The sequence below is a fragment of the Emydura macquarii genome, unplaced genomic scaffold (genome assembly GCF_026122565.2).
Source record: "Emydura macquarii macquarii isolate MOO-44397 ecotype Brisbane River unplaced genomic scaffold, CSIRO-AGI_Emac_v2 contig_1230, whole genome shotgun sequence".
NCBI classification, from domain to species: Eukaryota; Metazoa; Chordata; order Testudines; family Chelidae; genus Emydura; species Emydura macquarii.
Window position 1 is genome coordinate 5,489,434 of NW_027131367.1, and position 13,714 is coordinate 5,503,147.

General features: G+C 49.5%; 1 protein-coding gene across 1 annotated transcript in view; it reads left to right on the top strand.

Annotated features, from left to right (window-relative positions):
* Positions 1 to 13,714, top strand: part of FAM20A (FAM20A golgi associated secretory pathway pseudokinase) — a 36,077-nt gene that overhangs the window by 17,241 nt on the left and 5,122 nt on the right. The window contains exons 4-10 of the mRNA XM_067547307.1: positions 863 to 941; positions 2,542 to 2,634; positions 6,129 to 6,244; positions 7,186 to 7,366; positions 7,917 to 8,026; positions 9,337 to 9,418; positions 9,997 to 10,056. Of these exons, the coding sequence (XP_067403408.1) occupies positions 863 to 941; positions 2,542 to 2,634; positions 6,129 to 6,244; positions 7,186 to 7,366; positions 7,917 to 8,026; positions 9,337 to 9,418; positions 9,997 to 10,056 (721 nt within the window). The remainder of the gene's footprint in view (positions 1 to 862; positions 942 to 2,541; positions 2,635 to 6,128; positions 6,245 to 7,185; positions 7,367 to 7,916; positions 8,027 to 9,336; positions 9,419 to 9,996; positions 10,057 to 13,714) is intronic.

Genomic DNA, 13,714 nt, shown 5'->3' on the forward strand with positions numbered 1-13,714 from the left:
CTGCACTGAGAACAAGCCGAGAGCACCATTCTACAGGGCTGTCTATCCAGCTTTGCCACATAAACCCTGAGCTCTGTGGCCCCGCCCTCAAATGAGAGGGCGGGGCTTCCGTTTATTCGGTAGGCTCCACCCACCATCTCAGGATTTAAACCAGCTGGCAGCTTTCACCAGCATAAAATTCACTTTACATGGCAGCGGGTGCCAAAGTAGCACTGATGTAACCCCACACAGGGGCTGGGACCAGTTCTCCACACAGCCTCCCGTTCACTCTGGTTTTCTAAGCGCAGTAATAACTTGCACAGGGGGCGACGTGTAGCATTGAGTGCCTGGTGAGAGCAGCTGCGTAGGCCTACCTGAGGCCATACTCCTGGCTCCTTCCATCCCCATTTATGCTCCTGTGCAGTGTCAAAGATTTTCCTAGCAAGCAGAATCTGGGCAGCCGGCTTGGATTCCGCCCCGTCCTCCCACTGCGGATTTTTTGACTTGCACGTACGCACAGCACTGCCAGCAACTTTTATTTTCTGTTATTGTCCAATAAAGGCAAGTGAGATGGAGAAATCCAAGATCACTGGGGAGAAATGTCAAATGACTGAGGACTAGAAATGCTAAAGGAAAATAGTCTGCCTCGCACAGAGCAGGATCAGGGAAAATTACTGTGGCAAGAAATAGGTGAGATACAGCAGCGAATTAGCAATAAATAAACCAGCGGACACGAACTATTTTCTCCATACTGAGTTGTGAGATTTACTCATATGGAGATGGCAGAGGAATTTCTCTGGTACAAAATTATGCTTAAGAAATATTTCGCAAGTGTCAAATTAATAATTTCCCCCTCTGTTTTATTCTCTTCCCCTACCACAAGTTGTGAAGCCCAGCGGTGTACACCTCAAACTGGTCCTGCGGTTCCAGGACTTTGGGAAAGCCATGTTCAAACCCATGAGGTAAGGAGAGTGTACTTATTAGCTCCAAATCACGTCCCATCGCTTCTTTAGCAGAGCAATCTGCGCAAGGAACCACTGATAACCCACCGTGTTGCATCAGGGAAGGCCATGGCACCAGTGAATAGCTCCGGGCTGGAGTGGATGGGGGTGAAGCAATGGGACATTGACAACCTGGCTTTGTAATAACGCGGGTTGAGAAAGGATGTGGAAATTTCGTTAGCAGCTTTTGTCTCCTTTACTCAGTAAACATCGTCTTGACAGCTCAGAAAGCTTCCATAAAAATTCATTCGCACTGGCTCTCTGCGTGTTGAGGCCTATACATTTCTGCGGTTTCCCCGTAGAATTCCTGTTTTCCTTAATTTGTTTTCTTATTGAAGGCCCAAATACATTGCCAAGGGATAGCTAGTGGTGTCGCTAGCCTTGAATAGCAGATTGCAATTGCTGCTGCATTTATTTATAGCCCTTTTGGCCCTTAACATTTATTTCCATCCAGATTGCTTTCCGCACAGTGCCTTGGCTCGGAATGGTGGTTTGGGCTTTTATGAGTTCAGCTATTTGCTTGTAATAGAGGTTCCTCTCTCTCTCTTTTCCACGTGGCTTGTCTCTATTAATTCCAAGAGGTAAAATATGTAGCTTCCAAAGGCACTCAGCTGTGGATGGTAGGAAGGTATGTCTCAGCTGGCCTGCAGTGAGGAGATGAGGCCAGCCAGCTTTCCGGTTAAACGCAGGAACTTGCAGGACTGATTATCTCAGGGGACATGGAACCGTCTGCACGTATGGCGCTGCGTTGCCTACAGCCCAAACGGAAATGGCGGTGACGCAGAATCACTAGCGGAGGGCTGGTCGGTGGCCTGAGAGAGAAATAAGCTGCTGGTCTCAGGCCTGTTCCTTAAAGGACAGGCGTCCACGGTTGGCATTCAGGGCGTGTCTGCACCCTATCAGGACGTGTGCTAGTTTGGCTCGACCTCAAGCTCAGCTAACTCGAGTAACAACAGCAATGGTGCCGTGGCAGCCCGGGCTAGTCCCCCCCGGCCCAGGACCGTGGGTGCGTACTTGAGTGACCACCACCCCTGCCGTCTCCAGGGATACATCTACACATGCTGCAATCACACCTCCCAATTGCAGTGTAGACGCACCCTAAGTCTTTTGGTGCCCATCTCAGCTGAAAGGCCAAGGACCAAAGAGATAGGGAGACCAAGCCCCTCTGCCCCCGAGAGCTGGTGGTGAGGGGTGTTGGCAAGACAGCCTGGTCCCACGCTGCATCCTGCCCTGTGGGTAAACGAGGTCTCGGGGGCTGCCAGTCCTGGTCTAAACGCAGGCACAACCATTTCTGCCAGACAGACGCGGCTCCCACCTCTCTCCCGTGTCTGATAAAGTATCGGAGTACTGCTCCAGCCGGCTGTTGCTTTTAATCAGATCTGGCCCATCTCCGGCGCCTTTTAATTGGCAGCCGTGGCCTGACGCGCTTGTCCTGCCCCAAGTGTCCTTAGCACCACCACCTCTTCTGAAACGCTGGCTTCCCACCGTCCTCCCAGCTCGCTCCCGTCCGTCTCGGGGGGTGTTCTCCTGGCCCGGTTCGTAACCCCTTCCTGTCTTTCAGACAGAAGCGAGAAGAAGAGACGCCCGAAGATTGTTTCTACTTCGCTGACTTTCAGAGACACAATGCAGAAATAGCTGCCTTCCACCTCGACAGGTACGTGTGCCCCGAGCACAGTGCTTCCTCGGCACGCTTACCAGCGAGAAAAGCCGTTCGTTCAGTTCCTAGAGTCCCACAGTGGTCTGGGGGAATCCAAGCCAGGGCATGGACCTTCTCCTTCTTCTCATTGATGGGAATAAGGGCAAGAGTTTTAAAGGTATTTAGGTGCCTAACTCCCATTGAAGTCAATTAAAGTCAATGGGAGTTAGGCACCTAAATACCTTTAAAATTCTGGGCTGAAGTGCTTCGACATGAGGAGGCAGGACTGAGCATTGCGTGACTTGAGGAGCTTTTTGGCCCCTGTCAAGCAGTGTCAGTTTAGTATTTCATACATCTTCCCCTGGGGGACCATAGCCCTGTTCAGATCCCAGTGGAGTCAATGGAAACTCCTGGGGACCTCCCCGAGTTTTATATGAGGCACGTAGGAGATGGGCTTGATGATGAATTACCTGCTGTGAATGGGTCAGTAGCTTGCCAGCCTGTAGCACTGGTGAACGGGCTTGGTTTCTCGAAGGCAACCACCCTCCCCAGGGACGTCAGAGGAGGAAATGAGACAGATGGTAGGTAGGCACATGGGATTTCACAATCTTTCCATTTTTATACCCCCTGCCAGCCAAAGACGTCCAAGCACTTTACAAAAGCTAATTAATTCCACCTCCCAGCACTCATTCTGTGAGGCAAGAAAATGTTTCCCCTATGTCATGAATGGGGAAAGCGAGGCACAGAATGACAGGATCAGAATTGAGGAGTCCCAACGCCCAGTTCACCTTCCTGGCCAAACAATTCTCCCTCCGATCGCTAATAAAAACGCTGCTTGCCCGCCCCTCTAAACAGTCAGACCTTCTTCCCTCGCAGTCACTTTAAGCTACAGCAGAGCCATGGTTCTTTAAATGCAAGCCCTTCCCAGCTAGGCGGACACTGGTTTGCAATCTCTGGAACCAGCATTGGCTTTGAAATACTGATTTAAAGTAGCTGAGTGGCTGGACCTCCCCATTCTGAAAACAATCAGCCAAAAAAGGGATGCACTTAGAATCCCAGCTATCATCTCACGTCCTCACTGCACACAAGGGGACAGATTTTTTAGTGAGTTCTTATTTATGCAAAACTCATCTTGAGGTCAATGGCCCTTGATTATTGGAGCTGCAGCATTTAGGGCTGGATCCAGATTTCAAACATCTCCAAGTCTGGGCGTGTTTGGATCCCCCTTTTTAACTGATGTTTGGAGGGACAAAGGGCCATTTGCAAAATCCAGATTGGTTTCCATTTTCGAGTCGGGCCCATCTCCAAAGTCCATCAAAGGGGACAGCTTTGCATTATGGGAAGAATCGGCAGCAGCTCCTTGTGCCTCGTCGTTACATATTTTGGCCCTGATCCTGAGAGGTGCTTGCTGGAAGTCAGTAAGAACTGCAGCGGCTGAGATCCCTGTGGGATCAGGTTCTTTAATAACACAGAATATTCGGAGTCACTTTTGCGCTGAGACAGCAAACACACACCCGACAATGCAGGAGAGTTTGTTCCTTGTGCTGCCACTTCAGAGGGAAATGCAGAATTGCATCAGGGCTGTTTGTCAGACTGTAAATTCTCCAGTCCCTCTGAAGTGAATTACCTGTTCTGTTCAAAGTGCTCACTAAGTTTTACGAAGGAAAACCACTATTCTTCTCAGCCCGCTCCTGCTTTTTCTTGAAGTCGTGTTCAGGTAGCTAGGGGCTGGCTGACAGGGGAGTTGTTAATCTGCAAGTTAACTGTTCAAATTTGGCAGTTTCCATCCCAGGCCTACATGAAATGAGCCAATGGTTTCAGTCCAGTTCCAAGTAGACAGGTGTCCTCATTCCAAAAGCAGCTCGGAGTTGGCAGTCGTAGCAGAGACAGCACACACAGGCTGCTCCCCCTTCATACCCACCCCCCACAACTGGTCTTTCCCAGTTAGGGCTTGGGGCTGTTTGGAGAAGCTTGTTTTGGGTGTAAAGCCAGGTCGACACACAAAGTTGTACTGATTTAAACTGCTGCCGCTGTGCGTGGGGACGCTCTTGCATGGAGTTACGCTTGGCGTCTAGTGGTTTAGCACCCATTACTAAACTTGCAGGGCCTAGCTAAATCAGTCCCACCAGTTTTAAACTGCTGTAAGAGCGTCCACTCACAAAGCTGCTCCAGTTTACCTAAACCGGGTTTCAAATTGATTTGAATTCAATTGGTGCAACCTGTGTTTGTAGCAAGTCCTCAGTGAAATGGGCTGTTACTCTGGTGGGGGGGGGACTAATCTGGTCCCCTTCACCAGCATTAGGTTACATGTAACAACATCAAATGAAATCCCATTGGAAAGGAGGCCAACTTTCCTCTCCCTTAGGAGAGGTTCTGCTAAGCACGAGGCAGAACTACCAAAGGCAGCTGCTGTTTGCACTCCAGAGGCTGCATTTCACGAGGCCAGTTTAAATGATGACTAAGGCTGGCTGGTAGGCCTGTCGCTGGATAGTTCAAACCCTGGGCTAGGGCGTCAGGGGAGCTGAGTGCTTTCTGTTCCTGGCGCTGCCACTAAATCACGGTTGTGACCTGAGGCCATGCCCCCCGACTCCCTGTTGCCTCACCGCCATCTCACCTCTGTGACTTGGTTTAACCATCTATAACAGCAGACTAATGATGCCCTGTTTTCTAAAGTGCTTTGAAGTCTGTAGAGGAAAGTGGCTAGATACGAGCAAATATTGTTTTCTTTCAAATTGCTCAGTAATTGACAGGCTAAAGCCAGTTTCATGTTTGATTCTTGGAACCCGAGAGCATTATTCAGTGTTTGCATCATGGCATTACGGAGCCTGCCCAGTGGTTACTGACTCAGTAATCAACAATGGTTTTCCACGCCCAGAGTCATCATTACAAATTCTCTCTGCCCTAGGCTGTTGGTTATCGTCAGTGAGATCAGCGAGATGGATTAGCTGAGGCAATAGGCTACGTGTCTCCTGGGGTGTGCGAGCCCCTCCCAGTTTCCCACTGTCTGTGCTATGTGGTAACAGGTTCAGTGCATCTCTGCAGAATGTCAAACACAACCCGGTGCAGTTCTTGGCAGGGGTGGGGAGGGGTCTCTTACCCTTGAAAGAGACAACAGACCCCTATGGAGACAAGATAAATTGGCAAGGGCAAAGGTGTTTAGGGTTACAGCAGATCCTGGGCAGAATAGCCAAATGTCTCCAAAAGCTCACAAGGTCCTGCTGTCGAAACAGCAAATCTCAGACTGTACCTCTTTTGGTTGGGAGTGTAAAATGATCCTGCATATTTGCTAGAAATCCCCCACGAAAGATTCTAACTGGGCAGCGCTGTCAGACTTTAAAAAGGAGCAGGATTTCAGAAGGTAAACAAGCTCTTTATACGGAGTGGGATCTGGATTCAGTTGCTGGACAGCTTTCCCAGCCCTACCCATGAGGCACTGAGAAATAATCTCCCTTCCACACCTGCTGGAGTCTACGCCAAGACCCTTTGATTGACATGTTTTCTCTTTTACACAGGATCCTGGATTTCCGCCGTGTCCCTCCCACGATCGGAAGGCTGATAAATGTCACCAAGGATATCCTGGAGGTCACCAAGAATGAAATCCTACAGAGTGTCTTCTTCGTTTCACCCGGTACGTGGGTGGAGGTGGAGAAGCGAGTTTCTTTTACAGCTATGTTCAGTGGTACCATGATGATGGGGAAAGAGGCATACACAGGAAAGGGCCAGAGGAAGCATGTGCTAGGTGCTGCATTAGAGAGATCAAACTCTGCATTAGACATGTTTATCACAATACCTGTATAGTGTCTCCCACCAAATCAGGGCTGTGTAGCGAATGAGGCTGTTGTGTGTAGCACCCCTGCCTCATTTGTTACAGAAGGTGGAAGGTGTGTAGTGAATGAGGCAGGGCATTGCAGGAAGAGAAAGGATGGTCTCATGGTTAAGGCAGTTAAATGCTGCTCTAGAGAACAGGATTCTATCCATGAAATTAAAGACGGTATCGTAATGCACATGCAGAAGGGGGCTTAATTATTCTGGCATTTCCTTACTTCTGAGTGCTTGACTTTGCAACCTTAATAATGTTCTGTTAGTGTAGTTGTGTGTATGTAACATTATTATACAGCAGTTTAGAAATGAAGTGAGGAATACTAGGTGGGCTGTACCCACCCCTCACACTCACATTCTGTCCTGTAGAGGGCAGTGGTCTCTCTCTCTCTTTCTCACACACACACACACACACACACACACACACACACACACACACACACACACAGTATAAGCCAGTACTGAATGCAATTGACTAGAGCTCATGCTACTACCGCATACCGTAACCCATCGGCGGCCACTTAGGACATCCTGATATGATGCTAAACGTCCTGGCCACTCAGATCTTCCTGCTGCAGAAATGCCACTTCTAGCACTTGAGTTACAGGTGAATCGCCATCAGGTGTTGGCAGTTTAGGACCTATGACCCAGAGCGGAGCCGTTCCTATCTCACCCAGCAGAGGGCAGCGGTGCACACATACAGTAGCCAGTTCGTGATATTAACGAGCTGGTTCTCCCTTCCGCCCATAGCCCGCAACGTGTGTTTCTTTGCCAAGTGCCCGTATATGTGCAAGACGGAGTACGCTGTGTGCGGGAACCCCCACCTGCTGGAGGGATCCCTCTCCGCTTTCCTGCCGTCCCTCAACCTGGCGCCCAGACTTTCCATCCCAAACCCGTGGATCCGCTCCTACTCGTTCGCTGGAAAAGAGGAGTAAGTGGGTAAATGATGCAGCTCTTCCGAATCCCTCAGTCCACGCTGCAGCGAGCGCGGTGGAAGGAGGCAGAGGAGGAGCAGGAAGAAGGGCGAGTGTTCGTGCCTGGGGGGAAGGGGCAGAGACTAAGATTCAGAAGCTGAGCGCAAGTGGCCGACCAGCTCCTAATGCCTGGGTCTGGGGCACAAGCTCTCCCATCCCCCTCTGGCTGCTGCTTTAACTCAGGTCAAGGGAAGCAGGGCTGGGGGATGCCTCTGCTGCTGTCAAGGGATAAGCAAACCCATCGAGCAGGGAAGGCAGCTAAACACAGCAGGCAGGGAGAAGCCCCCGGTGCAAGCAGCTGGCATGCCAGTCACGCCAGCCTGGAAGCCAGCCATAGGCCTCTGACTGCCCCTTCTCCCGGCCGACAGAGCCAGGGCCAGGCAGAGTTGGCCGGAGCAGCCCTGACCCCGTCCCCGCTGCCAAGCGGCGCCAGGAGGCAGGATGCGTTTGAGGCGCTGTCTTGTGAGGCGGCAGCTGCTGTTCACACTTCCCCTCCGTTTCCTGTAGGTGGGAAGTGAATCCGCTTTACTGCAACACGGTGAGAGAGATTTACCCCTATAACAGTGGCAGCCGGCTGCTCAATATCATCGACATGGCCATCTTCGACTTCCTGACAGGTACGATGCACAGAACAATCATCACCTCCTCCTTTTGTCTCGTAGCTTTCTTCCCTTCCCCCGCCTTCACCCCCCAGCAATTTTCCAGGACGCTGCGTGGCTCAGAAGCCACTTTTTTTTTCCAAATCTTACTCTTGCTCTGTAGAGGTTTGGCTCCCTTCTCGAATCGCGAGCATACGCCAGCCCACACAGACCTCCCCGCCAGTGACCCTATGGACACAGGCCCTGGGTCTTCTCACACCCCTGAAGCCGGAGAGTGGATTGGAATGCATCAGCCGGGGCCCATGGGAGCCCCTTACACGCAGGGTTAAGCCTGTGTTTCTCCTTGTCCCACATTAGTGGAGCTGCCTTTGCCATCTCTGCTTTCTCAGCTCCACGCCCTCCCTCTCTTTTCTGCCCATCATTGGCCCCTGGGGATTTCTCTGTCCTTCTCATTGCTTAATTTTGTTGCTCTCTTGTTTGGTGGCTTCCCCTTCTTGGGGCCTGGCCGTTGGGTCCGGCGGGCGCAGGGGGGGGGCTGAGCGCTAGGGAAGGAGAGCACAGACACACGAGACGGTGACTGCAGCCTGACCCGGGCGAGTTGTGCTGGGGCAGTGACAGGAGGTCGGAGATGAGGGGCGGGAAAAGGAGGATAAGCTTTTCAGTGTGCTTGCAGTACCGGGCAGGGCAGAGTTGGATGCTCCTGGCCCTCCTGGTCTAGTCTCACGGAGCAGACCCTAGCTGCCCGGCTGAGGTCAACTGATGTAGAAGTTTACAAGAGGCGCCAGTCTCCTTTCATCCAGGAACGTATATGCCCTCATCACTGCACTTCCCGAGTGCCCGTGGCACAGAGAGGTCCATCTTCCACTCACCCGACAGGAGGAAGATCCAGGAAAAGGAGCCTGACCTAGTGGAAAAAAGCACAAATCCTGGAGTCAGTAGGTCTGGGGCTCAGCCCCGTCAGTGACTCATTATAGCTCACGCTGCCTCAGTTTCCCCATCTACATTATGGGGTTAATAATCTCATAGCTTCTTAGACGCCGTGGTGATAAGGGTCATAAGCACCTCAATTTCATTACTGCTGGTAAAGCACTGAGGGAGGACATCCTTGGCTTGGCGATCATAGGGAAACCAGACTGTTCCGACTGTCGAGTAACTCCAGGCCTCCCGGCTCACAGTTGGTGCTGCACAAATATCTCACCCCAAGACAGGCAACCATTGCTCAATGAAGAATGACCTAGGTCCACCGTTTCCCCACTGCTGTGTTCGACGGGGGGCTCTGTCGTTACTCCGTTTATGGCGAGAGCAATATTTTTCTCCTCTCTCACAAGGGAACATGGACCGTCATCACTACGAAATGTTCACTAAGTTTGGGGATGAAGGCTTCCTCATTCACCTGGACAATGCCAGAGGGTAAGACACTTACCCCAGCGGTGACGTTGGGGGCCCTTGGAACGTAAGGCGAGCAGATGGAGACACAGAAGGGGGCTGAGCGCTGGGAGGGGGGCACGGGAGTATGCAGACAGTGCTAGGGCTGCGGAGGGGGTCAGATTGGGCTGGGGGCACAGGCAGATGGTACAGGGGTTCCACAGGGGCAGACGGTGCTGGGGCGCTGGGAGGAGGCAGACCTCGGCTGGCACTCTCTCTGAGCGAGTTGATCTCTGCCCTGACATCCTTGAATTTGTATCTCAAGTGTCCTTCTTCTGCTCTGAAGCTTTGACAGTGGAAGGGGAGAAGAAAATGAAAGGCTCAGGCACGCCCGTTAGGGATACAACCTTCTCCTGCACAGCTTTGCCCACGCACTCTAACCTTGACCTGTATCATCCCTGCCTCTGTTATGTGAACCAGGGAGCGAGGGCCTGATCCAGCCAGGTGCTGAGCCCCTCCTATGAACACTCCTCAGATAGGCTCAGACCCTCTAATCACAGCCCCGGGCCCACGTCATTGGTGGTGTTAGCTGTTCACCCTTGCCTTCTTTGTTTGTCCCCCAGCTTCGGAAGACATTCCCATGATGAAATCTCCATTCTGGCTCCACTCTCCCAGTGCTGCATGTAAGTGACATTGGTGAGCTAGGTTCCTTTTATTGGCTAGTCAGTCATACTATGGCAGTCACCTGCATTACTCCAGGGGAGTTTGGGAAAAGACAGAGGCTTTATTCTAATGCTGCACAATACTCTAGCATTGTGCCCTACAACACTGTAGTATTCTCTAATATAACCCTGGGCAGTACCATGCTCTATAATGCTGCAACATACTACATCGTTACTCTGCACAATATCCTAGCATTATGCGCTACAGTGCTGTGATAGTGTAATGTTACACTGTCCGCCTCCTAATGCTTTCCATTTCTCTAGTGCGTTTTCAGCAGAGCATCTTAAATCACGTCAAAAAAGCCCCGTTGGGCCCCCCAGGAGTTCCATAAGGAACATGAAATTTTGATACCTTTGATGCGGAAGAGCAACTCTTTGGAACAGCTTTAGCACAGCCATGCTTTCTTCCCCAGAGGTCAGGTAGCTAATCTGTACCTAGGCTTGGAAGGATTAGATTTTTATCAGGAAATGTCAATATCACCGCACACGCAGAAACTAATGAAAAGGTATTTCCGATCAATAATAATCCAAATTTACAGATAAGCAAAAGAAGAAGACTGGAGAATGCTGCTTGAGAAATTATTAGAGTCTGATTTAAGGATATTTACTTTGTGTATTTTGACATGAGATGTTGACAATTTGTGTTTTAGCAGTTATCAAGCGTTAACTTTTTGAATCTCAACATCTGCAGTCATTCAATAATTATTGTCTGACCTCCCCCCACACCCTAATTTCTTTCAGTGGTAAAAAATTTAAATCAATACAAGTTAGGGAATGCTTAAAACCCATAACTGCGCAACTGAAAATTTAAAATGGATAAAAAAATTGTAAAAGCTTAAAAATAAACCTCGATATCCATCACAATGATCAAAAAATAAAAATCAAATTCTGCCAATCCTACATCTAGCATTTGCCCTGACCCTCTCTGGACAAGACCCCAGACTCCCACCTTGTTAGTGGAGGTGGGTTGTCACCCAGCACATACTTCTGCTGGCAGCTGGGCAGGCATTAAGGCCCTGTTCCAATACCTAGTGAGGTCAAGGGACTTTTGACAAGGTTTCATTGACTATGACCAGCACTGGATCAGATCTCAGCTACAATACACAGGAGCATCTCCTAGCATTTCTAAGCCTATCAACATAAGGTGAATTTCAGACCCAATTCTTCAGATCCCTGCCAGTAAAACTCAATCTCCACCTTTTAAAGGTCTGGGAGAACTTGGATATAGTTAATAACTAGAGAGGGATAAACCTGATTAAGCAGCACTCATGAATTTTACTATTTGAATCCTATCTCAGCTACTCCTTTATTAATTCACATAAATCAATAGCTGAAAGTTCAATTAAAGAGACACAGCAAGAGCTGCTGTTGCCCATGGTTCCTCTTTAGGAGATGTCTAACCTATTTCTTTCCCGTGCCTGCTGTATCTAAGCCCTCGGATGTTAATTGCACTGTCTCTTTGTGCAGTTATATTAGCAGGATCTAATTTTAAAAGCCGCTATTCGCACCTAGTGAGACTTTTAATTTATAGTCAGAGGGTTTCAGTAAATCCTCCCCGTGAATTTCTATCCCTCGTGGTTGAAATTAACAACTCCTTACCAGCTGGCCAGAACTGCAATATCTTCACAGGCAGGATCCTTCCCATCTTCACAAATCCCTCAGCCAGTGGGTGTTTTTAATTGGGTTCGTTTGTAAAATGTAGCGGATGCAAGACCTGCTCCCTGCACCTTTCAGGAGCCAACTAATTGCATAACAGAGCGAGAAAGCAACTCAAGCACCTGCAAGGACATGCACCCGTTATGACTTCCAGGCAGGGCAGTCTATTTTATGAAAGAGAAAAAAATGGCTCTCTAGGAAAGTGACAGTCATAATGTTAGGGCCAGGAGGGACCATTCTGATCATGTAGTTTGACCTCCTGCATAACACAGGCCAGAGAATTTCACCCACTCATTCCTGCATAAAACCCAAGAACCAGGGGCTGCATTATAGCATAGGCCATATCCTCAAGATAGAGTCAAATCCATTGATTTCAATGCCAATTTAACCTAGCTGAGACCAGTACTTGGCTACCTGGCAGGGCTTCTCCTGGTTGGTAAAGTGCCTGGAGGTCCTTGGACTAAATCTCATGTAGCAATGCAAACCTCTATCATTCCGCTACCTCTCAAATTCTGTCCCAGGGCAGTACATAATGTGACAACAGCCCAGTACATACAACGGGTGAGGCAGGTGCCGGGTTCTGTGATGGTTTGCAGGGTAGGGGGAGATTAACACCTCCTTTGTGTGTTCACCCCCATTTTCTATGGAAAAGGACGGTAAATGTTTGCTGTGTACCTTTCCCCAGAGTATCCTGTCCTTAAAGGGCTGGACCACTCCATTCTCCCACCCTGGATCACGGTCACTGTTAGATCAGAACAGGCACAGGAGGGGGTTTACCTAGAGCGGCTCTGCAGAGCCGCACCTCTACACGCAGGAGTGGGGGGTCCTCTGCTGGAGTTCACGTCTGCCTGCTTTGTACAGGGATGTCTCTGGTAGCAGCCCCAGGAGACCGAGCCCGCACTGATTTAAGGACCTGTCACGGTGTTTAATATGAGGCTGATTGTATTGTTAAAATTTGGCTCGGGTGGGAACGTTAGTGCTCATGCACGTCAGAAAAGTGGATGATGAACAGCGTTGCAATAGTTGGAATCATCCCCCTTCCTGTGCAAGCACAAACTACGGCCAAGTTCCAAATACAGGACTGGAAGGGAACTCAAAAGGTCATCGGGTCCAGCCTTCCACATGGAAGTAGAATTAGATGCATCTAGACCAACCCTGCAATATATTTGTGTGACTTGTTCTCAAAATAATTGTGTTCTAAACTAACACACCTTCCATCCTGCGGGACCTCAGTATAATTCTGCAGACTTTACCCAGTGTGCAAATGGGACTCACTGAAGTGATGCCACATCTTGATGAAATGCAGCAAGGGCTTAATGGCACCCAACAATCCCACAGGCCCAGGCATGCCGAGTCAACACACTTGTAGGAACACATTTGTTGTGTCAAAATTTGAGGGGAAACTATTGAAATGTTTCCCATCGCCAAAGGTCAAACTGTTTCATTTCAATTAGCAGCTGGCCTTTTTACACTGTTGCTCGTGCAAGAATTGAAACGTTACACTGGAGTATAAAAGGTGTAATGTAAGTTCTAACAAAATAGTTGAAATGAGGCCAAAACACAATTTTCAAAATACCTTGTTTCATAAAAAGCTCCACAATTTCTCCTTTTTAATCCCAATTCAGAACAAAAATTTCAAAATCTCATTTTTCCACCGGCCAGGGAATCTGGTTTTTGGCTAGTAAATACCCCCTTTTTATGCCCAGAACAGTTCCTGGGGATTCTTCAGTGACTATTAGTAACCAGGACCTTGGGTTTATCGCTCACCCCAAGAAAACCATTTATAGAATAGCCCCACCCCCCGCCGTACAAGGGCATTAGCTCGATTCCAACTCAGGGCATGGCTACACTGCAGCTAGGAGATGTAGCTGCCAGCTTTGATTGACATTCGCACACTAGCTCTGCTCATGCTACTCTGGTCAAATAAAAAGTCTGGCCAGAGTGGCCCAGGCTAGCCACTCCT